Source organism: Caloenas nicobarica, chromosome 2, assembly GCF_036013445.1.
Source record: "Caloenas nicobarica isolate bCalNic1 chromosome 2, bCalNic1.hap1, whole genome shotgun sequence".
Taxonomy (NCBI): Eukaryota; Metazoa; Chordata; class Aves; order Columbiformes; family Columbidae; genus Caloenas; species Caloenas nicobarica.
Window position 1 is genome coordinate 50,790,026 of NC_088246.1, and position 24,804 is coordinate 50,814,829.

The 24,804-nt window shown below is 44.1% G+C and overlaps 1 protein-coding gene across 5 annotated transcripts in view; it reads right to left on the reverse strand.

Annotated features, from left to right (window-relative positions):
* Positions 1–2,912: 2,912 nt before the first annotated feature.
* Positions 2,913–24,804, reverse strand: part of AOAH (acyloxyacyl hydrolase) — a 101,634-nt gene continuing 79,742 nt past the window's right edge. For 3 of the 5 annotated variants that reach the window (XM_065627381.1, XM_065627379.1, XM_065627380.1), the window contains 6 exons: positions 21,597–21,769; positions 18,788–18,846; positions 18,648–18,707; positions 16,966–17,062; positions 13,664–13,740; positions 2,916–5,496 (listed from right to left, as the gene is read on the reverse strand). In XM_065627381.1, the coding sequence (XP_065483453.1) occupies positions 5,368–5,496; positions 13,664–13,740; positions 16,966–17,062; positions 18,648–18,707; positions 18,788–18,846; positions 21,597–21,769 (595 nt within the window). In that variant the 3' untranslated portion in view covers positions 2,916–5,367. Of the gene's footprint in view, positions 5,497–10,838; positions 10,980–13,663; positions 13,741–16,965; positions 17,063–18,647; positions 18,708–18,787; positions 18,847–21,596; positions 21,770–24,804 lie in introns of those variants that run through there. The other 2 variants (XM_065627377.1, XM_065627378.1) reach the window with 2 other exon arrangements.

Consider the following 24,804-nt stretch of genomic DNA (forward strand, 5'->3'; position numbering starts at 1 on the left):
ATGAACTACAGAAAAAAATAACTTAAATGAAAATATGGGAATTCTTCTGGGTCACTTATGCTTTAAATTTGAGAGAGTATTTAACATTATACAGGGCTATGTTATGCAGTATTTTTATTTCACTTTAAGAATTTTAAAACTTTTTTATTTCCTAGCTTTTGAGTATGATAGGAAGCAATTAGTTGTTTCTAAATGTGCTAAATATTTATGTAACTCCTTTTCTGGAAGTCTCTTTTAGCTAAGTACATTCTCTTCTTTAAACAACTAAATTATTGCAGGAAATCACACTTAAGGGCAGGAAGGGGTGGCAAGCTAGTGAAAAAACAAGCTTACTAGATAACTCAGCTCCCTGGAGGAAACAATAGCTCAGAGTTCTCTAACAAGGATGGTGCTGAAGCACAAGATTTAATATTGGAGGGTCTGGCAGTTTTTTGTAATGATCAGGCATAGAAGTTACTAGTAGATTTTACTCTACGATATGCATTATAGGTATTTCTTGCTTGCACAGTGTCCTTATGGTCAGAACAAAAGACATGCACAACATATTCATATTTCTTTTGCAATTTCTTGTATGAAACTGGTATGGATAAGCGCATGGCATGTATCCTATGTGGTTTACAGGTGTGGAATTATGTATGCAGTATATTGCACTTTGATAGAAATGAAAGGTCTCGAATATTTTTGTTAGGATTGCTATATGGAAAAAAATTAAAAAACAAACAAAAAATAGTTTTAGGATTGTATGTCAGTATTTCCTGAGATTTATGGTTTGTACAAGCTAGAATTCTCCTCATGAGAATAAGGAATAGGTTGTAAAACTGCCTTCTTTTTTTTTTCCTCTAAGACACTACAAAGCTGCTATATACCAACTAATACTCTGCTGGCTGAAAGTATGGTTCTTCCTCCCCCTTATAGACATGTCCATAAATGCAGATAAAACCAGTACTTCAGACCCATCATTAAAATAGCAAAACTTCACAGTTAACTTGCAATTTTCACAGGTTTTTACTGGGCTTAGTGAAATACTATCTCATTACTTCACTATTGTGAATGCAATAGTGGAATACTTAAAATCACTATTGCTGTTATATTCACACTTGAAACACTAAATTCTGTTAGTTTATGCTGTTTTCATGCTGCCACTTTTGTACTTGCTTTTAAATCTGGTTTTCTTTTTCTGATGTCTTTATTTTCAATCTATGTATTGAGATTTATTTTATTCATTTAAAATAAAGCATAAAACACTTTCTGCTTTTTTTTCATAAAGTCATCTATGCATTTGAGATTCTGTAATAGTTTGTAGGGTGAAGAAGAAAAGCTGCACTCCACACAGTGTTTGAAAAAAAAGGATTCTATTCAGTATGTGTATTACAAAATAACACTTGAATTGGGAAGATAATGTGATGCTTCAGGGATAGCTAGCACCAAATTTTGTAGTGGGAGGCCAGACTGTCCATGGGCAGTTACTATGAACTGGTTGGAATGTATCTGAATGTAGAGGCTGCTAGAGGCCAGCAGTTCGTCACGTTTGAGAGGAGAGATGGTTCTTTTGTGATAGAGACAGGACAGCAGAGTGGCAATACAACACAGACATCTGTGGCCACACAACACACTGTCTACTTAACTTCCAAGCAGATGTTAATAAAAATCATTAAATATAAAATTATGAAGGTGTTAGGAATGGAAATAGATATATCTAAGGGCATGGCATACTTTTATTTAGGGTAATTTGGCTATTATCCATTGCAGAAACTAATCTGTGGGTTTTTTATTACCCAAGAAGAAAAATAGTCCTCATGAAGGAAAGGTAACAAGTGTGACAGGTGATGTACATTAGGAAAGCTGACCTGGATGGTGAGTTGTAGGCACAAGCTGTCAGTGATGGTGATGTCTGCTACTGAGCAAGCTGAAGCCTGTGACTCTGGCTTAGCACGGGGCGTGCATTTACAGCTTTACTGACTTGCACTGGGATGTGCCTCCTCCCTTCCCACCTTCCCCGCCTCTTTTTTAAGGGTGAGCTGTGGAAAATTTTTCAAAAATCTTGGTGGGGGTAGTTTGCTTCCTGAGCATTGCAAGACAGGCCCAAGGGAGCAAGGAAAACAGCGCTGTGCAGGGTGAGACTTACTATGGGCTTTTGCCTGCTGGTGTATTAGAGCCTAGATCAGTGCTAGCAGCAGAGATACTGTAAAACTTGTGCTCTGTCATAACACTAAACTTGATTGTGCTCAGTTTGCAGCCCAGAATCCTAGACATCTTGCAAAGAATATCTCAATTCTGGGGGAAGTATAATGCCAAATAAGACTGCAGGGTTTGAAAACCTTCAGATACAAGCACTAGAAAATTAGAGATTTCATCTAGATATGAGGAAAAACTCTGAGGGTGCGAGAGCACTGGGATGGGTGAACCTGCTTTAGCAGGTGGGTTGGACTAGGTGATCTCCAGAGGTCCCTTCCAACCCCAACCATTCTGTGATTCTGTGAAACATGTCACTAAGTGGTGAGAGCTTTAAATTCTACCTGTCATTTTTTTTCATAACAGATCTTTTTGGAAGAGGCCAGACTCCAATAGCTTCAGGTAGCTATGGATGTGCATCTCAAGAACAGTTGCTACTGTGTGATTTCAAACAAAGCTTCAAGTTTTTACAAAACAGTTTATGAACAGAACAACATCAAAAAAACCCTTCCTATTTGCAGTGTGCTAGAACTAGCCAAGGATGTAATCCCACCTGTAGTCATGTGCTCTAACTTTGCCCTCAAAAGCACCTTCATAGACCGTTTCTTCTTGATCTGTACTGCTATACAGCTTGAATTTCATGGAACTAACTCTTGGCTTTCCAAAAGAATTTTTTTTCTTTCCTTTTTATTTCTCTTCTTCATGCATTTGTTACTTTTAACCAATCTAAGCACCAGGAGACTAATGAAGTAGACTAGGATACACAGTTTGTTACTCTTTTAGAATAAATAAGCTTTTTCAAAAGCATTTGTTTAAACATATTTATTTTTAGAATGGTACTGGTAAGTGATTGATGGTTGAGGTGCAAATCTTCAGCTGGTTTTGGTGTTCCTTGAAATAATGGAGAGGCACGGTGGCTGTAAAAGCTGATGGCTTAATAGGCCCCAAATCCATCTTTATTAGCAAATAAAGTTACTGCATTAGTTACAAATCAAGTTTCTGTACACAGCCTAATTCTGAGCTGTGGAGCTCACCTCAGGCAGGAGGACACACGGCTTGGTTAGTGCTCCTTCAGCCAGAGACAAGCCCATTTCATGAAGTCCCTCAGAGTCCCCTGATCGAGCACAGAGCAATTGTACTGGGCAAATCTGAGAGCTTTGCTTTAGGATTCAGGTATGGGGGTTTCAGGTTGCCTTTGAGAAGCTGCTGTTCTAATTTTATAAGAAAGTTTTAATCCATTGCTCGGAAATTCAAGATGTTCGCGGATAAGAAAGTCTATAAATGGAAAATGCTTTGCTCTGGGCAATGAAGCTTATTTTAACTGAGGAAGTTTCAGTGTTACTAGCTCGTAAAACTCCTAATTGTCATTATTAAATCCCAAACTCAAATGAAATACAACAATTTGCAATGAGATTGCCTGAAATTTTGGCTTCTAAACATGTACTGTTCCCTTCCCCCTTTTAACTGCTGTATTTCCATATTTTGGTGTAAAGGAAATTATCTGATATTCTATAATTATTGTCTTCGCTGTACTTGGTCTATAGTAAAACCATGTGGATACATTTGTTTCTGTCCTTGTACTGTTTTTTAATGAAAGATAGGAAGCCTGTGTAAGTAATAAATATTTAGAAGGTGTTCTACCTGGCCAGTGTGCATCAAAAGTTATGCTGTTTGGTGGAGATAATTTGTGTAGGAAGCACATAGATTTCCTGCTTTTAATACTAAATAGTGTTCCTTAGACATGCCTCTATGGAGTTGAAACTGTTTCTTGGGAGGCTGGATATTTTGGTAACGTCTAAATGCCTTGAATGAATTGGGGCCTTATTAGTAAGTATCATTCGATTAAAGAACGTACTCCCTTTTGGTTTCCTAAAGTAGGTGACTTGAGTATTTCCTTAAACATTAGCAGTTGTCCCAAAGGGATTTCTATCTTAATAAAAGTTGCAGCATTGACTGTACTTTAAAATAAAAGGAAGAGACTCTAGGATAGAAATAATATGCGCTTCAATCGAGATAGTATTTGCCAGGTCACCCTCTGCCTTTTCAAAATGCTGAGCGGATGCATCTCCTGTGGCCACGGCCAGTGTGGCAAGATCTGTACATGGCCAGGCCATCGCCTTCAGCTTGGACCGCAGCCCAGCAGCTGGTACATGGGTGACCCAGCCGGACACACGGAACATGTTCCGAACAAACAGCAGAGCGAATCTACCTGAGCTTTGGCTAATTTGGACAGGGTTTAGCCACATCTTGCTGACACTTTTTATTTACCAGATTTTTTTTCCGCATATAGTTAGTGACATTTTATGCTGTCTGATCCCTTCAGCAGGGCTGCAAATGGGGTAGAGCTGTCTATATATTTATTAATATATTCATCTGTTTTGCTAAGAGCATTGGATAAGTCGGAGAAAAAAACTACTAGCAATTGTCAACCTTCAAGTCTGTGTATGAAGCACAGCAGGTAAGAGCTGCCCAGTATCTTCAGTGATTCCTTAGGTCATGCCTGTAAAAGACACAGGACTGGGCATATCATTAGGAAGCAAAAGAGTAAAGATACACTAAAGCTTGAAAAAGCAACCTGTTTTAAATACACGTAGGATTTTCAAGTTACTGTCTCATTAATAGGGGGAAGAGAACTCTGCAAAGTGCTCAGTCAGCCTGCACTAATGGTGCCAGGCAAATCAGAATGCTTGTTATTCCTGGCATATTTTAATAAGCAAGTAGCAGCTAAATAATGTATTGACAGTCAGGGCAATTGCATACAGACAGTTTATAGCAACATCATGAGTTTGGGGTTCCCCCACACTCCCTTGGGATCAGATTAACTGTTGAAACAGTACAAACTGAAAGCTCAGAAATAATGTTCTGCAGGGGAAACAAAAAAAGAGGTGAGGCTTGGAGGTTGCTATGTATGGAAAAAAAAATCGTACAGATTTGCAAACCAGTACAATAAATGGTCTAAGTGGCAGGTATCCTGTGATTTTTTTTTTTTTTTTTGTAGCTCCACAGAAAAAGCATAGCCTATTTGTGCATGTGAGTTACAAACTGAAAAGAATGCTGTTGTGTCATGTCCACCGCTACTGGTTCTGATAACTTGCCCTCCCCTTTTTTTGTCTGTGTGTCTTTAATCATCATGTTTTGTGGAATGCGCTGGGAAGCATCACCATAAACCACGTAAGGGTTCCAGCAGTCTGGAAGTCAGTGTCCGCCTTGATCTTTGAATATAGCTTCAATCTGCTCATTGAATGGATTCTCCTTTCCAAGCACTTGAGGCCATTCACGTAATGCCTTCTGCCAGGTAATGCTTGTTCCAAGGGCTCCAGCAATCTGCAAACAGCACAAATACCGTCAACTTCTTGTGCCCCTATAATGTAGCTGTTTCATGCCAGCACTCAGGAGACTCCAACAGAAAGAAGACTCCCCTGTATGGCCACTTGGTGGACTGTAATCTCTAACCAAAGAAAATATCCCCCTCCAGTTGCTTCAATGAAGGGAAATAATTCTGAACAGTAAAAATAAGGTGAGGACCATGTATCTGCACCTCCATGACCAGACGTTTCATCTACTTATAGTCTGCAACCACTTCCTGATGCTTGCGATGTCTGGTCCATAAACTTCTACTCAAAAGCCCTAGAGTCTGATTTTCACCACCCCTTCCCACCCCACCCCCCCAAAAAAAGGCATTTTGAAAGTATTTCAAAAGCACCGCTTGGATATAATGCGTAAAACTCTTGCAAGCCCAAAGGAATTCATGCTCCCAAATGCTGCCAATACTTCTAATAAATATTCTCTCTGCTGTCCTACAAGGAAACCATGGCTGTTGAGGAAAAAGAGGCCCAATAACATCTAGGTTCAAAACTACCCAGCTCTGATGCTCTAAGTTTGCTCCTGCTGCTGGTTGTCTTCAGAGCTTTTTTCCATGAGACCCGCAGAAGTGGTAAAATAGCTTTTCTCCTCGCTATCAGAACCTCTCTAGCTTTGACACAGAAGTTAAGCACCAAAGAGAAATTGCATCCGTTATATTGCCAGGGTGGAAAACATTAAGGGCAGGAGAAAACGGAAGAGAGAACAGCCCAATTCTCCTTTAACCAAGTTTTTAAAATCCTGCTAATGCATTTTTGTTTCCGTTTCTGACCCACAATTATATTCTGCTTATAGAGCAACAATACTTTTAATCCTAAAACTCGCGCTGACATGGACTATAATTTTGAGGCTTAAACAAGGCTAACAAAGCCTTTTTATTAAGGGCCAAGGTGGGTTTATGGAATCAAACTATTTGAATACTGATGTTTCAGAGTCTGGGACAGACTGGAGCCTTTGGAGGACTGTTGTGCACTTCTTTTTAAATCCCATGCTTTTTGAAGGAAGCTCTAATGATGGGCCAGGAGACAAAAATTTTATTTTATTCAAAACTAATGTACAAAGAGACACATTTGTGAGGTGGAAGCTCTTAGACTCTGGTCACTCGAGGTCTTACTAAGCTATTGGAGGAACTGGGGGTGAGAGGGATGGGGAGATTGTGCAACAATAGGTTGTTTTCTCCTGGTCAAAATTTCCAATGTTACAAAATCGTCCATTCTGGCATGATCGTTTCCAGATCTTCTTTACAAGTCCCTAAGCTTCATTTTTTTTCAGAGTTTGTTTGTTTTTTTAAAAAGCCCTACTACCTTTGCATGGTGCACCCTCTGCAAAAGTATTACTGGAAGTATGCTCTACAGTGTGTCTACTGTTGACTGGAATTTAAGGTATATGTGCTTAGACTGCCCTAAACTACGTAGGTCCAGCTCAGACATCTGTGGTCCTAATGGTTTTGGTAATTTACTTTGGATGAGCAGCATGGCACATAGAAATGTTCTTGATTCCAGAAATCGCTTTTCCTGTAGGTCTTCTTTAAATTCCAAAGCTCCTATGCTTTGAGGCCTGCTAAAATTCATACATTTTTGCAATTAATTTTTTGTGAGGATGACAAACCCTAAGCAGTATTTTAAAGGAAATATTACCTATTCCTCATAGAGCCCTGAGTGACCAAAACTGGCAGACAGCTGTGTTTTTCAGCAGCTTCTGGCTACCTGTTTCCTCTTTCTGCACCAGTCTGGCGATGGGTATGCCTCTCAGCAAAGTGTAAATAACCAGCTGATTTGATATGCATCACTTCAGGTTTTTTCTTTCTTTCTTTTTTTTTTTTTTTCCCGGCTGGAATGTGCTTTGCTGTGTTTTAAGGAAAGAGAAAAGGGAGAATCTAATCATGCTCAAGCTGTGCTTTCCTGGCTATACATAGTCATTAAGAATCTTCCAAGCGTCTCAGGTTCCAGTTTTTGATGCTCAGGGCTTTTGCATTCTCTCTGATAACTTCATAAAAGCAAGAAACGAAGCCATTTATGCAGGATCCAGTTGAAAGTATAAAATCATAGAATTATTTTGGTTGGAAGAGATCCTTAAGATCATCGAGTACAACCATAACCTAACTCTAGCACTAAACTATATCCCTAAGAACCTCATCTATACATCTTATAAACACCTCTAGGGATGGCAACTCCACCACTTCCCTGGGCAGCCTGTTCCAGTGCTTTACAACCCTTTCTGTGAAGAATTTTTTCTTAATATCCAATCTAAACCTCCTCTGGTGCAACTCGAGGCCATTTCCTCTTGTTCTATCACTTGCTGCTTGGGAGAAGAGACCAACCCCCTCCATGCTACAACCTCCTTTCAGGTAGTTGTAGACAGCAATAAGGTCTCCCCTCAGCCTCCTTTTCTCCAGGCTGAACAGCCCCAGTTCCCTCAGCTGCTCCTCATCAGACTTGTGCTCCAGGCCCCTCACCAGCTTCGTTGTCCTTCTCTGAACTTGCTCCAGCACCTCAATGTCTTTCCTGTAGTGAGGGGCCCAAAACTGAACACAGGGTTCGAGGTGGGGCCTCACCAGTGCTGAGTACAGTGGCACGATCACTTCTCTAGTCCTGCTGGCCACACTATTCCTGATACAAGCCAGGATGCTGTTGGCCTTTTTGGCCACCTGGGCACACTGCTGGCTCATGTTCAGCTGGCTGTCAATCAACAATCCCAGATCCTTTGCAAACCAGGGAGCTTTCCAGCCACTCTTCCCCAAGCCTGTAGCGTTGCATGGGGTTGTTGTGACCCAAGTGCAGGACCCAGCACTTGGCCTTGTTAAACCTCATACAATTGGCCTCAGCTCAACGATCCAGCTGGTCCACATCCCTCTATAGATCCTTCCTACCCTCAAGCAGATCAACATTCCCACTCAACTTAATGTCATCTGCAGTCTTACTGAGGGTGCACTCAATCTGCTCATCCAGATCATTGATGAAGAGATTAAACTGAACTGGCCCAAATACTGAGCCCTGGGGAACACCACTCATGACTGGCCACCAACTGGATTTGACTTGGTTCACAACAACTCTGTAAGCCTGGCCTTCCAGCCAGTTCTTTATCCATCGAAGAACATGCCTGTCCAAGCCATGAGCTGCCAGCTTCTCCAGGAGAATGCTGTGGGATACAGTGTCAAAGGCTTTACTAAAGTCTAGGTATACAACATCCACAGTGTTTCTCTCATCTACTAAGTGGGTCACCTTGTCATAGAAGGAGATCAGGTTGGTCAAGCAGGACCTGCCTTTCATAATCTCATGCTGACTGGGCCTCATCAGTTGGTTGTCTTGTATGCTCTGTGTGATGGCACTCAGGATGATCTGTTCCATGACCCTCCCTGGCACTGAGGTCAGACTGACAGGCCTGTAATTTTCCAGATCCTGCTTCTGGTTCTTCTTGTACATGGGCACCACATTTGCCAGCTTCCAGCCAGCTGGGAGCTCCCCATTTAGTGAAGACTGCTGATAAATGATTGAAAGTGGTTTAGTGATCACCTCCGCCAGCTCCCTCGGAACCCTTGAGTGGATCCCATCTGGCCCCACAGACTTGTGTGTGTCTAAGTGATGTAGCAGGTCACTAACCATTTCGCCTTCGATTATTGGGGCTTCATTCTGCTCACTGTCCATGTCTTCCAGCTCAGGGGTTGGGTACCCTGAGAACAACTGGTCTTACTATTAAAGACTGAAGCAAAGAAGGCATTTAGTACCTCAGCCTTTCCCTCATCCTCTGTCTCTATGTTCTCCGCACATCCACCAGAGGGTAAAGATTCTTCTTAGCCCTCCTTTTGTTGCCAATGTATTTATTAGAAGCATTTTTTGTTGCCTTTTACAGCAGTAGCCACACTCAGCTCTAGTTGAGCTTTGGCCCTCCAGTTTTCTCCCTACATAACTTCACGGCATCTTTGTATTCCTCTTGAGTAGTCTGCCCCTTCCTCCAAAGCTTATAAATTATCCTTTTATCCCCAAGTTCCAGCTGCAGCTCTCTATTCAGCCAGGATGGTCTTCTTCCCACCAGCTCGTCTTTCGGCACACGGGGACAGCCTGCTCCTGTGCCTCTAAGATTTCCTTCTTAAAGAGTGACCAGCCTTCCTGGGCTCCTTTGCCCTTCAGGACTGCCTCCCAAGGGACCCCGCCAACCAGCCTCCTAAACAGTCTGCCCTTCAGAAGACCAAAGCAGCAGTTCTGCTGACCATCCTCCTTACTTATCACAGAAATGCAGAGTCTTGTCGTCCAAACAGAGCAATCAGCTGTGACAGAGAGAAGTGATGCCCTTGAAGCCATCTGGCACTCAGAACAGTTCACTGTGAGATTTCATAGTATGGGAGAGATGCTGAAAAAGAAGTCCCTAGGCTTCCACCGTAACAGAAGAAGTCAGATTTCATCTAAAGACAACTGAGATGAGCTTTGGGGAACTGTGTATCCAGAGACAGCTCTAGAGGGAACTTAGTAGGACCGAGTGATGCATTTTGCTTTTAAGTGTCAAAAGGAAATGGTGTGAATTTCTTCTACCTATGTCCTGAGCTGGGTGTTCTGGAAAACAAACTCATGGAGCCCAATTTTAGCTTTGAAACATAAGAGTTATGCCAAGAATGAGTGTCTCGTTCGCAGCCTTCTGTTTTGCAACTTAATAAAAACATGCAGGGAACTCCCTTCCCTCCCAAGAAATTTGCAGTAAGAAAATATAGTTCTGGGCCTGGCTAAACAAATGAGTACTTGGTGTTTATTCCTTCTTTCAAGGGTTTAAATATAAAATACTGCCTGGAGTGGGGACTATAAGGGCTAGTTTTTCCTTCAGGAGTGTCCCAACCTAGCCTTTTTTCCAATGCATGAAAAAACCAGGATAGATCTAATGGGGCAAGGCAAGTTTTGCCTTTTTTTCTTTTTTTCTTTTCCTTCTCTTTGCAATGCTAAGTACACAACTCTCAGTTAGACAGGTTCAATTCCCTTCCACTACTGTCCTGCATAGATGGACTGCTGGATATACATGCTGACACCTGCTCTTTTTAATTAAAGAGCAGATAAACAGCAGGTGAAATCCAGGGGTAGATCACCGATACCAGCTTATCCTGGCCACTGCTGTATCATAATGACTAAGGATCCTGGTACCTTTCCAGCTTTCTCTTGGCAGAGCGGGGCACTGTGGTTCTTGCATCCCAAACTCCAAGATTTCCCTGTATCTGAAGGTGAGAGCTAAAACGTTTATATTTTCCTTGGAGTGCTTCTCAGTTCAAAAATGTGTGAATATTTGTCAAGTGCTTTGAGATCTTCAGAGAGAAAATTCAGTATAAATGCCCAGGCTATGTCTTATTCATCCTGTTTATTAGTCAAGCTGTAGGTAAGGCAAGGGGAACAGCTGCAGAGGTTGAAGTAACAGCCCCATTCACTTGATGAGCCACACAGCATCAGTCCTCTCCCAGTAGGCAACTGTACCTGGCCAGAGGCATTCACATCAGGATAAAGTAAAACCTTAAATAAAACTAGTATGAGGAGGGAGTGAATAGCTTATCATCTCTCTCGAGCATCCGCTTAAATATCACCCTCTGCTCACACTTCCCCTTCTTTTTATTAAGAGAGCCACCCTAAGAGTGCTACAGCTCAGTCCAAACAGTGGTATGTTGATAACAGACATCTGTATACTAGCAGGAAAAGAAAAATGGATTTAAAATGGTGGATGTTTGGATAAGGCTAATTAATAAATCCTAGAAGGGCAATAACTCACTTGAAGTGAGGCATATCTACAGCGGGCACCTTGACTGTAAGGGAAAATGTACCTATAAAAGCGTTAACGTCATCCTAACAGCAGGAGGGGGAGATCAGAACCACTGCAGGATGCCAGGTCCCCAGAGAGTGAAATATGGCAGCGCTTGGCTGAGTCCTGCAGCTCGGCACTCCGGGGGATGCACGTGGGTTTGCAGATGCCCTTAGTGCCCTTTTGTAATTTTCTTCTGTCTTAGGCAGGATCTCGCTAAGATAAATACTTGCCGCCTTCAGCTCTGTGCTGTGTTTCAGCTGCTGGTGGGATATGGGATGTGGGCAAGAGCCTGGATGAAAAGCTGTGATCCCTGAGCTTGGCTCCCTCAGTGGCCTGTGGCTGGGGGTTATAAGAAGCCTCAGGCCAGCCTCAGGGTGGGACATAAAAATGATGCAAAGACCTTTTCTTCTTCACTCCAGACTCTTTGTATTGCACAGGTTGCCCAGATGGCGGGGTTGGGAACGGGGTTCATTTCATCACTGTTTTCACTCTCATTTCATTTGCCAAGTTTTCTCTAATTGTTTCCTCGCAAAAGGCCTGCAGCAAAAAATCCAGATGCACTTTCTCCATGTCCCCAGGCTGTGAGCTCATACTTCCATGCAGCTATCTCCTGGTACTGTTCAGTAGCAAGGCAGGAATTTCTGCTATGAAGGAGTCCCTCTTTGAACAGGAGGCTCTTTTGACTCAGCAAGGCTAAGTGAGCCACTGTACTGCTGCAGCTGACCAGCACAGGTGTAAGAGATAGCAACTAAAATATGTATTCTGCCTTTGGACTTCTCCCTGCTGGTCTCCTGTGGCTGAACTGACAGCACAGTCAAGGGGGAAGCTGCTGAAATGTTGGCATCTATCAGTGCTTGCAACGCACACCTTGAAGTACTTCTCCATGGACTGCTCTTTCTCAGCGTGCAAAACAGCATCGCATCGGGTTGTTTGGTGACGGGGGAGTGGGAGTGAATATATGCAGGTTGCTAGCTCACATCATAAAAATGGTCCACAAATTCACCCCGTGCTTTTGAGCAGGGGGAGCTGCCAAGTGGCACTGCCGGTGGCTGGGTAGCATGGAGGGGTTCGCTCGCATGGCTTGGTTGTGCTGGGGTGGAATACAGCACACGGCTGGGAGCATGGAGGAAAGCAGCAGTGCCCTAGACCACACCTTTCTCAAAACTGCTCTTGTCATGGCACCACAAGAACATCACTGAGTGTCACTCCTTCTTCTCCCAGCTGCCCTCCAGACGTGCACCTCTGGGCAGGGATGTTGGGAGTGGAGCTGTCTGCTTGGACGGCACATTTCCCTCATGGCAGCAGGTAGCAAGAAACTTCTGGACCCATCACTATGTATATGGGGTGGAGAGCAGCTGCTGTTGGGCAGATCCCTCTGGCAGAGAGGGGAAAATAAGCTCTGCTGCTGCTGTCCCTCCCCATCTCACCCACCATCCTGCCATTTGTCCCCTTGTAATTTAGCCCAGCCTAATTCCTGCTTCAAAAGCCAAGATCGAAAATCATGGGAAACAGGAGCGGTCTTTGGTTTTGGGGTGAGCCATTGCTGCTACAGGCTCCACAGAGGATTTCAGCTCCATGTGATATTTCAGGTCACACAGTTTTTCTCAGGGCAGTATGGGGAAGACTGGCTGCTGCTTCGCTCTGTGTGTTTGAAATTTGAAGCTAGTGTATAAAAAAGCAATCGTCTCGGTTTGTAGCTGATTGCAGAACATGTTCTCTCCAAGCATTTCAGAGAGTCAGAAAAGAGGTACTTTGAAAGCAAATGCAGTGGGAATTGGGCAACCTCACACTCACTTAACAAACCCAAGCAAGGACTTAGAGTGGAGCAGCTGTTTCTCCTTCCCTTTCATTTATTTCTGACTGTAAACCTTCCCTTGCCACTTGTCCTTGGAGGCCAAGCAAGCGAGAGAAGACTTCATAATATGTAGCCGCAGAGCATAAAGCAATTTAAATGCATAGCTTCAAAAGGAAAGCTTTGTTCGGCTGGGGACCTCAGAGGCTGAGGCTGAAGGCAGGGACAGGGGCTGGGCTGGAGGGATCCTCTTGGGTTTTCCCAGTGCTGCCCCGCTGCCCTGATCCTGCAGAACTCTCGCAGCAAGGGTCTGGTTTTGTGGTTTAAGACCTGTTTGTCCAGGGTACTGGTCAATGAGCGGCAGAAAGCAGCAGAAGACCTTGCAGGAGTTCAAGCAGAGTGCAGGTGGCTGAAACAGGGACATCCGCTCTGGGGCTAAAGCCATCATTTCTTTTAAAAGAGAAATCCCCCAAGCCCGCATCCCTGCGGTGTGCCGACCATGTGCTTGGGGCAGTGGTGGGTTCTGGCATCCCACCTGCTCCTACTCATCTCCCGGGACCGGATTTTTACCTGGCTGGGGTGGAAACCATCGACTGGTTCGATCAGCTGCCAGGGCTCACCTCCCATCTTCTGCCACTCCTCGGCCGCTGCCAACAAGGTAAGGAGAGGGGTTATCACCGGTGACCACGTAGGCGCCCACCAGATGTAGCTCCCACTTCCTCAAAGCGCTGCCAGTGTTTTTAAGCACACAACAGCTCTGCATGAAGATTATGATAATTCATATAAAGTTGTCAAAGCCAATATTGTGTACAATCCCCTCTCCTTGTGGCAGTATTTAAGCCTTTATTGTTATTTTTTTTCTCTGTTATATTTATGCAAGGAAGCATTTTGAACACAAATGATGGTAAAACAATTCACTTTCCCTCCCAACTAAGATAGATGCTGTAGCAAGTGCGGCTGTAAATTATTTAATACTGATTTAATGCTTTTGCATTTTCCATTTTAGTTTCATCTTCAGCAGTGTAAAAAAAAAAAATCTGCTTTTTAGAGAAAGATACAGTAATATAATATTCGCATGGGCTGATGTCTTCAGGAATAGACTGTCATTTTCAGTTACTTCTCTTCTGAGCAGTCTTTTTCAACTCCAACAAAACAAGCTTTTGAATTACGTAAGCATGACATTCAATGCAAATGATGCTGTGCTGTAAGCCCCAGAGCCATTAGAGAAGTAAAAATCTCTCTCTCTTCAAAAGGGCTGTGGAGTGATCAAACATGAGGCTAGTGGTTATGGCATTAACAGACTGTAAATTCAATAATTTCTCTTAGAATGACAGATTCGGAATTCTTAATAACATTACACAGGCATACTGTCAGGAGGAAAATATTCTCCATTCAAGCACAACAGTTTTGACCTAGACTCATGGCTGTTTGTTGGACCCTGGCTATTGCGTCAAAAAGTGATGTCTGGGTCCCTGTACTAACACTGAATTCACAGAAGGGTGTTATTCCTGGTTTTACTGTAGAAACCTAATTAAGATGCATTAGTTAACACTCAAAGTAATCTATTTCAAGACACAAGGCTTGTAGCTTTGTTTCAAATTTGCAATATATTGGATACAACACATATTCGCCTTAGATTACACCATAGAGCACACATATGGGCACACAGAATGAGCTTGTCTAACTCCTTATATATGATATTATACGTTGAGTATGAGGCTGTATATTGTGTTTTACTTCATAGAAGGACTACTGTTCCAGTGCCAGAAACAGCAGAGGAGTAAGTAAGATAAGTAAGGTTTATATCAAGATAGGTGAATTTAGACCATTATACTTGACCTCCAAAAATCTTGGAGCAGTTGAACAAATATCTACCAGCTTGAGTATGTCCAGAGTTTGTCTTAAAAGTGCCTATTGCCTTGGCTAGACTAGACTGGAGTTTGCTCCCATCCACACCAAGAAAAAGCCAAAACAAGCAACACCTCTCTCTTATTTATTGCACTGCCTCTTAAAGAAACCACTAAATTCTACAGCCAAAGGCAATATCTGAGCTTTAATGGCCATGTAAACCTGGAATAAATGCTAGTATACTCAATTTTTACTCCAAGAAAGCTGGGAGCTGCTATGTGTATACATATGTCCGGGCCAGCCTGAAATCAATGTAGTCATCACAGCGTGCAACCAATGCTAAATATTTGATGGCTGGAGAGTTTAGGGGCGGGTTTGTGCTTGCTTTAGAAAGACAACAGAAAAGTAGGTCAACAGCCATAGCTGGCTTTTGAGCACACTCATGAACTGACAGCTTTCCTGATGGGAAACGCAAATTGTTGGCTCCAGGGCCACAGGAAACTTTGCAAAGTGTTTTTCAGAGTTGATGTTAGCATGTGCATGTGTGATTTTGTTTACCTCATTTATTTAATGCAATGTAATCAAGAACAGCAAGTTATATTAGATGTTTATTTTCGTGAAAGCAAATAAATTACCTAAAGTTAGTAATTGAACTTATTAAAGTAATTTGCCTACCCAGCAGGTAGTTTGTTCCAAATCCTAATGACTTGTTAAATATTAAGTAGCTGAGGCAAAGGCCGCAAAGAGACTTGGATATCCTGAAACTCTGTGCTACAATATTGAACTCAACAGTAGAGGCCACCTCTCCAAGATGCAGTTTTGGACAGAAAGGCTCCCTTTCCCATCCTCTCTTCTTTACCTCCTCCTCTGTGTGGTCTGCGTGAGACCCAGAACCAGCTTCCTGAACTGGGTCACATAGGATAAAATAAGTTTGTGAATTTTGAGAGGATTTGGCTGCAAATGAGAGCTTTGCAATAATCCTAGGTGGTTTGGCAGCTTCATGATTCCAAGGACAGCCAGGCACTGATCAGGAGAGATGTTTGAGATGTACACCTTGAGATAGTGCCAGGGAGCTTCTGCTGACAGGGATCTGGGGACAGGCATCTGTCCCCAGCCCTGCAAGGACACAATCCACCCATGTTCATGGCAATGAGGAAAATTTTCTGATTCCTGTAATTTTTTTTTTTTTAAGTGTCAGTTGCAGAAGGAAGTGATTTAGGTAACGTGCTTACCTAATGTCAGTTAAGATCACAGAAGAGTGAGCTTTGTAAACTTTTAAAGTCAAAAGTTACAGCAGTATGTAGGTGTTTAAGGAAGCATATGAAAGAAGGTAGTTCATCCTGGGAGAGGTGCTTCTACTTTTGAAAGCTGTCACTTAAGAGATGGTGGCTGTGTTATTCAAGCAGAAAAACTGTCTGAGAAATGTTATCCTTCCTGAGGCATTGCTCATCCCAGAGGAGTCAACGCGAAGCCCAGCCAGTGATGTTGTACACTACAGCTCATGAAGACCACCTTCACCATTGCAGATATGCCATCTCCAGCCCAGATGACCCGTTATAAAAGCAATGATCAAAAATAAAAACAAATCTTATGGACTGAGATAGGTTTGAGATTTTTTTTTTTCTTCATCAGCCAGATAAGCTGCAGTGGACAAGCAGGAGGCATGTTTAGCAGAGGCTCATCTGCTGTCCCTATCACCTCACCACCAACACCCCCTGACATCCAAGTTCAAACAGTCAGGGTGCTGCGCACCGGGTTGTGGGTGCTGGCAGCTGGGAGCAGAGGGGAGCTTGTGACCCCCAGGCTGGTGATGGGGTCTTGTCTCAGTAGAGGTCTGTGATCACCCCAACCAGGGAAGCCGGGAGATGGCATTAAGGGTCCTCCCTTGGCCTGCCCGCAGAGTCAACCAGGCTGTCTGGTTGTGCTGCCCTTCTCCCAGTACAGAGATAACATATGAGGAGCATATCAGCAGCCCAGCGCTTGACCAAACGCTTCATGAGAAAGACAGGAAAAAAGCAACTTACTTTGTTTCAGTGGGAAATCCATGTAGAAAATGTCAAAGTTGGCGAATTTCTCAGATCTCGCTATTTCTTTCAGGACATTGGAAAGTTGTAAAGCTCTCTGCAAAAATCAAGCGATTTAATGACGGTTCATTGCTGCTCACGCTGCTTTGCATGGATTCAGCTTTTGTCACTGATGTGCAGTCAGGAATTTGAAAGCTAATGTTGCCCTTTTAGCTGGGGGAAAGGAGCTGAAATGGAGTTCTTCATCCTAACATAGACTTGCATGAGCACGACCAGCCTTTGGACTCCCCACACAATATGTCATTGCAGGTTGCACCGAGGCCTCAGATGATGAAATAAGTTTAATACAGCACATGGTTGTTTTACTGGAGACCCCTTTTAGTAGTATCTCCACACCTATATAAATATTTCAAATTGATTGGTTTAGAGGCCCCTCTTGATGAGTAGCAGCCCAATCATTTCCATTCCTCTTAAAGAAAACTGAAGCTTTTCATACAGGAAAAAATGTTCTTTCCCATTATCCTTTCCACCGCTGTGTTGTCGGTGCTAACACTTATCTAGAGAGGCCAAATTCAGCTCTTACTTTCAGCAGAGTAAACTACTGCCATTGTCTACCTAACTGATATATCCACCGTGATTTCTACAGTCGTAACAGAGATCAGGATCTCCTAAATATTTAAATTGTGCAGTTTGGATAATAACATAGGCAATTAGTTTCAGACAAGGGCTCAGAAAGAAGATTAATTCATACCCTGCAGACATATGAATTGTTCATGGACAGAAGTTACATGTACTGTATGTTCTGTATTGTTGGTACGAACATATAAAGTGCAATCCTGCAAAGATTTAGGGATGTGCTTCATTGCCTTCTCTGAAGTCAAGAGGGACAGGATATAAAATGAAACATTTGTAAGCCTTGGTGAAATTAAGGCCATATTTTTTTGTCTAGTGAATGCAAACATTAATACAACTATACACAGTGATGACATCTTTGATGATATTTGGTTACTGGCTCTTTTACATGGCTGCAGGGGGGTGCTGGGATTAAAAATCAGCTTGTACTGTAAGGGAATAAGTGACTGATATTATGTGACGTTCACTTCTGCAGTCAGATGTTTAGGATGAGTTTTAAGGACTCTCTGTTCTGTCTGTTCCCATTCCTGCACTGAGCTTGGATGCTCCTTGGTCACATCATCTGGCGATTAAGTCCACAGAAATGTGTCTGAGGAAGATTAGCACAAATCCCAAATGAAGACCGGGTAAGGTTCTTGCTCTCGGGCCCTGTTCCTGCTGCCAGCAAAATCTATGCAGCTGGCTTTTCATATTCACATCTGCTTGATTCACAAACCTTTTCTTTCTTATCAGGTACCTTTGCTCCTTCAAGGACATGAACAGGAACAGTTTTGTCTCAGGGAGATCGCACCCATTGAGAATAAATTTGGGCAGCTGAGAGGTTGGAAAGGGAATACATTTATGAACCCCTCAACCCTGCTGCTTCCCAGAACCTGAGAGGAGTTTGAAAGGATGGGCATGGATGTTTCCACATCTCCCAGCCTTTGGAAGAAAAAAGTGTGCTGATGTCTTGCCTTTGAGTTATTAAGCTTACATCCTCAGACACAGGGACAAACTGGAAGACCCTCTGTGCAAGAGGGTTGTCCCGTTGCATCCTCGTCCAAACTTACCTCTGAGGTCAAATTCCTGAGAGTCTCATTGGGGGTCAGCCATCCACTGCAGGGGCTCACCTGGGCAGGTACGGGGAGATGGGACTTAGCCGTGGGAGGAGAGGAGAGGGCGGCTTGTAAGCTACAGCCAGAGACCTTACCTGGAGGCAGTCGAGGAAAGAATAAATTTGACTGTACGTGATGTCTCTGTTCAGCTGCCCTGCAAAGCACAGAGAAGGAAACCTTGTGTGCCTGATGGCCACATGTAACTTCATTTTGCAGGTCCATGCATTCCCTTGCATAGACCCCTTAGTGGGGAAAGGCACCCCAGGAGCAGCAACTCCTCCCAGGTTACCCCCCTGCCACCAGAGCCAGGATGGAACAGAGGTGGTACCCATCCATCCGTCCCACTAAGGCACTCGTGTCCCCACAGCCTGCAGAGCCACTTTTACCTCTTCAACAACGCTCTTGGCCTTTCATGGTGATTTGTCTCATCTGTGGGGTTATTCTTCATGACCTGTACCAATCTCCCAGGTGTGTGACTGATATTTTATCTATTAACCTGTCTCTCACCCACCAAACAAATGCAGGGGTTGCGAAGCTGAAGGGAAAATTGGAGGTGACTGTATATACTCTGAGCTTTGCATTTAGCTTGGAGAGGTTAGGCTTAAATGGGAGGAACAATTTTGCTGTCACGAAGGATAGCGGATATGCTTGTGTGGGTGAGCAAATTTAAACACCAAGTCAAACACTCATCTGACGTGCCCTAAAATTCACTGTGCCATGCAATAGCCTGGCTTGTCAAGAAAATAATTTTCTTGACCTTTGTGCTTCTTTGGTAGCTACAACCAAGTTGGAAATTAAATGGCCACTCTGTTCTCAGTCCTCTGAGTTTGCAGTGCACTGATGACCCTGTCAGGCTTCGTTATTCCCGCAGTGCTGAAATACGAAATGCTTGTTGTTGTTTTGGGAACACCAAAACATGGGAGAGTATGATCTCTCCCAGGTGAAATGGGCTCCTCAGGTTGCTTTGCAGCGGCTCCCTGACAGAGATGTGATTCCTGCCTATCTCACGGTTGCCCATCACCCAGTATCAGCTGCCTGAGGAGTAAAAGATGAGGAGCTCAAAGATCTAGTGAGTCACTCCTGGATATTGGGGATGTCCGAGACCTGCATAGCCTGAAAGCATCGGGGCCTGGGATGGGCTCTCAGGGGCACCAGGGATTTTGCAGAGAGCCAGACCGATGTCTGGTCATCCCTGCCTGGCAGCCAAGAGAGGAAACCTGTTCACAACCCATGAGAGGATCTGACAGAAGCGATCTCCTGCTGCAAAACGTGTTGCTTAGGATTAATTGGGTCCCTCTAAGGCAAATCAGCCCCTCTGAAATATTTCCAGCTGGTCCTATATCACTCCTGATTTGGCTTGTGCCAAAAATGCTACGTGTTTTCTCCGATAATTAGATATCCAGTAGAGGAACAGTCCCTGTGATAAACATGCACGCAAGGGAAGAAATGTGTTTATGTGATTAAAAAAATAATTATCACAGGCTCCCCCTGCCCTGAAAGCGACAAGATTTTTCTTTTATTTTTTCTTTTTTTCTGCTTTCACTTGATAGTAGCATATTGCTTAGTAGAGAAAAATGTAGCAAGGTGTCAGGAATAGAAATGGAGACCTCAGACTTTCTGAGAAGAGACAGTACTTTTGAGGGATAAAATAACCCACAGTAGATAACGCAGAAGCTGTGGGGCCACTGGCAGTAATTCAGGAACCTTGGGGAAAACACGGCACAAAGTCTGCTGAAAGTGCTAGTACCCAGTGGTTGCCAAAATCATCTGAAGATATAATCTACCATTTTAATGATGTGATTTAGCTTCTCTCTTCATGGATGAGAACTAAGACGACAACAACTTTCAATTTGTTCACATGCAAGAGAGCTTCCTTTACCAGAACAAAAACGACATGCTTTTGCTCTAAAATTTGACAGTGGAATGGCCACGACGGTTCCTTGTACACACATTTGACAGCTGTTTTGTATTTCTTTGCTACCCGCATAAAATATTTCACCTTCTCTATCCACTGTGGGGTGGTATGAATTCGCAGCTTCCAAGCTTCCCCACCCCACAACCTCCTATGTCCCCGAGGAAACATTTCCACACTGACCCCAGAGGAACAGCCATCGGACTAACCAAGGATGTCACATGTGATTGCCTGTGAATGCAGCACCCGTGGTGATGTTCCTCCTTGCTGCTTGGCACAGGATGAAGCCAAGGAGCAAGTGGTCTGTTGACGGTCAGGTGCACGCTCTGAGATGACAGTTCCCAAAGGCAGTTTCTGAATCTCTGAAAAAACTGCCCCAAAGCACCTTACGGCAACTGCACTCTGAGGCAATGCCCCAAAACATGCCTGCAAGTGGTGTGAGGTTTCAATCGTCACACCTGTAGGTAGGGTAGGAGGTGGCAGACACCCAACACTTGTGGAAAATTTATTTCTCTAATATCTAACCAGTCTTTCACCACTCCCTGACTTAATCTTCTGTCTTAGCCCACATCCAGTTTTACCAAGACATCCACCAGTCAGTGAGTGGAGGTGTTCACCAAATGTCCAGCTACACCTGTAACAAGAACAAGGATGAAGTGCAGGCAGGCTGGCCACAATTTTGGGCCATGGCTGAGGCACAACAGCTTGTTTGCACATCCACAGCACATATTGAGCCTAGTTTGGAGCTGAGAGGGTCCAGTTTGGGGCAGGGAGGGCAGGTAGATTAGGGGTCTGCCCTCTACCTGCCCTGTCCTGCACTGGAGACAGTAAGCTGGCTCTTCTGCTGTTACTGCACAGCTTCATATTTCTCAGACCTCCTCCACTCTGACAGGTCTGTGTGAAATTGTCAATAAATTCATAAATTATTAAGGGAGAGACGGCAACACGACCTGGCAGATAACCAGGAGGACCCCACAATACCTCATATTTACCTAGAGGATGGTATCTGTCATGGAGGTTGTCCCAGAGGAAGCGGCCATCTACCAAGCCTGTTAAAATCACGTGGCTGCCGTTCGGAAGACGGGAATCCAAGTATCGCAGAACTTGCACCACATTGGAGAGCATTTCTTTGGGTGTAGTCATGTGAGCCAGCGTGTCACGGTTCCTGCAGAAGAAGATGATGCCAACAGGACACTGTGTCAGGCGATAGGGTGCCCCTCAAAAGGCACTTGAAACAGCAGAATTTTCTTCATCGCTGTTCTTCCACGTTAAGTAAGCTAAACAAAACCTTGCAAAAATGTTGCTAGGTGTTTTGGTCTCCCGTTGTTATTGCCAAAATCAAAAGTGATATTGAAACCTCCCTTGGTGTAACCCTTCTCCCTGCTAAAAACATACAGATGCATCCCTTTTTAATGGAGTGGCATCCTGCTGTGGGTTAACCTCGGTGGGCAGCAGAGCACCACGGAGCCTCTCGCTCGCTTCTCCTCCACCCCGCAGTGAGGCGGGGGAAGAGGAAAGGAAAAGTAAAAGCAAGAAAACCTGTTATTGTTCAATAAGCAAAGGAGAAGCAGAAGAAGGATAAAAGCAAGCAAAAGAAGTGATGCAAAGACAACCACTCGTCACCTCCCATGGTTCCCAGCCAGTTCCTCAGCAAAAGGTGGTTAAACCCCCCACCCAAATTCCCTCCTCTCCCTTTTTATTGCTGAGCATGACATTACATGGCATGGACTATGGACTGTCCCTTCTGTCACCTTGGGTCATCCGCCCAGTTGTGGGCAACCCCAATCTATTCAGTGGGCGAGCAGATTAAAAATAGAGAAGGCCCCAATGCTATGCAAATACTGCTCAGCAACAGCTGAAAAAGTGTGTTATCAGCATTGTTTTGGTCAACAATCTAAACCACAGCACCACAGGAGCTGTTAGAAGAAAATTAACTCTATCCTAGCCAGGCCAAGCACACCTCCATGAAGAAAAAAGCCGTAGCTCTCCTGCTGGTTTTATTCCATAGCTTGAAAATGAGTTAGTCTTTATTTATGGTGCAGAGAGGCAAATGAGAGCCATGAAGCAGACTATGATCACATTGGTTTCCTGTGGAGTTAAAAATCCACGTAAAATTACTTTGGTAACCCTGGCGACTCACTCTTTGCAGCTCTTGCAGAGCATCTTAAGCCGCTTGATAGTATATAAACCCAGGAACTTGCCTGGATGGAGTCGTTAAAAGTCCATGCTGCCCTCCGTGTACTTCTCAAACTCCAGCCTGCGACTGACATTTGACTGAGCTAATGTCTACCTCAAGTTATTGCAGGAAAAGGATCCATTGCCCTAAGGGGATGTAGGGTGCTGCTGCCCCTAGTTAAGAGCCTCCATGGTTCAAATCTGAACAAGGGGGAAACAGTTCTGCTCCACACACATGGCTTCAGGGTGCAGGATGCCCTACAGATGGGTGACAGGAACGCTTCTTTCCATATGAGTTGCTGTGTGTAGCTTGCATTCAACACGCTCTTTGATTATGCCAGGTAGAAATATCTAAGGTAGCTTTGTCTCTCATGTGTTGAATGCCTCGTACTACAGTACTGCAGGAGGGCAGAAGAGTAGCAAAGGGTCTGGACAAACATGAGAGACTGGAGGGAAGAGCAGGAGGCTGCAGAGGAGATGTATTTAAGTGAAAATAGTCCTCAGAAATGTTCACTAGGATACAGGAGCTTTGTCAGTGTCCTGCAGCGACTGAAAGCCCACGTTTTATGGCTCACTGACAGGCCTGAACCTCTTCAACCCACAATCCCAGGTTCAGGTTTATCCTTCCCCTCTTGCATTTAGCTGTAAATGCTGCACAGGGGAAAAAAAAAATCCTGAAGTTGAAATAAATTTCAACCTATATAAGAAAAACAAACAAGCAAAACCACCCCAGGCTGCCTAGAGAACACTGCTCTAGTTATGTTATTAAAACAACCACTTTATTACAGAAAAAGCGATCACCCGCTCTCCCCCCGAGAGCTATCGCCACGCTCTCATGGTGCACAGGTCCGTAACAGGGGCTACAAGCAAGCGGGTGAATGCTGTCCAGAAGATAGTGTCCCATCCCAGCAAGAGAGGGTCCATGGGATGGAAGAGACTCCAGCTCCATGGAGTCCTGCTCCAGCAACACCTGGATGCAGAGCAAGACTAGCTCTGGGAAGAAACCTTCCATTGTCTGGAGATGTCCCACTGCCCTCTCTCAGAGCGAAGAGTCAGTGGGATGGAAAGAAGGATGCCATTGTGTGCTTCCACAAAACCCAAGCAGCTCCAGGGTGGCCTGGGACCCCTTTGGGCGTGCGGAGCAGAGCACGTAAATCTGTAAGTTGCCTTTGTTTTGAATTGAGAAAGGCAATAAAGACACGCAATTGCAACATAAGCTCTTAAAAGAGCCCCCAGAAATAGCAGCAAGGGTACCATAACCAGGATTTGGAGCACATCAGGGTGTGCAGCCGTGCATGGGATGAACCATGCACCTTTGGAAGCAGGGTCTTGTGACAGTTTTGGTCCTGCCTTGGTGGTGCAGCTCAGCTGGACCAAGACTTTCAGAGAGAAAGCCACGACATCTGCTGAGGAGCTGATCTTGTTGCTCAAGAAGAAAGACGGGATGTCATTCCAAGTAGCGCATAAGGTTGCACTAATGTCCATCCTTATTGTTTTAGCTGTTCCCACATTTTCTCATCGTGGGCTTGCAGGGAAGCCATCAGGTTAGCAGCCAGGAGGCTCCATCCCTGGTCCTTTCCCTGAGAAAGTCTTTAATCCCTTTCATGGCTTCCCAGGAGCCAGAGAAGGGCAAACTTGATGCTTGCAGTGCCAAGGGAGCTGCTGGGGAATCAGGTAGGATTTATTTTCAGTGAACAACATAGAAGCAGGAGCTTTCAAAAGTGTTGTTCTGTCTTGAGGCATTAGAAATGTTTGTGCTTGAGGGGTGGAGGTGCTGAGTCCCATGTGAGAGAACTCTGTTCCCTAGCAAGAATTTGGGATTCTTCAGTGGGCTGCATTTTGCACACAAAATAATAATTACATTAATTCCCTGGGCCCAGAAATTTTTCTCAATGCAGTATGTGTTGCTGAAACGTTTGAGACTTTCTGGTTAGGGAGAACTGAAAAACAGCATCAAGATTCAGGCTTATCCTTGTAACAGCCACCCAAGCAAGGTACTTTTGAGATAAGACTCTGGTTTTGCCC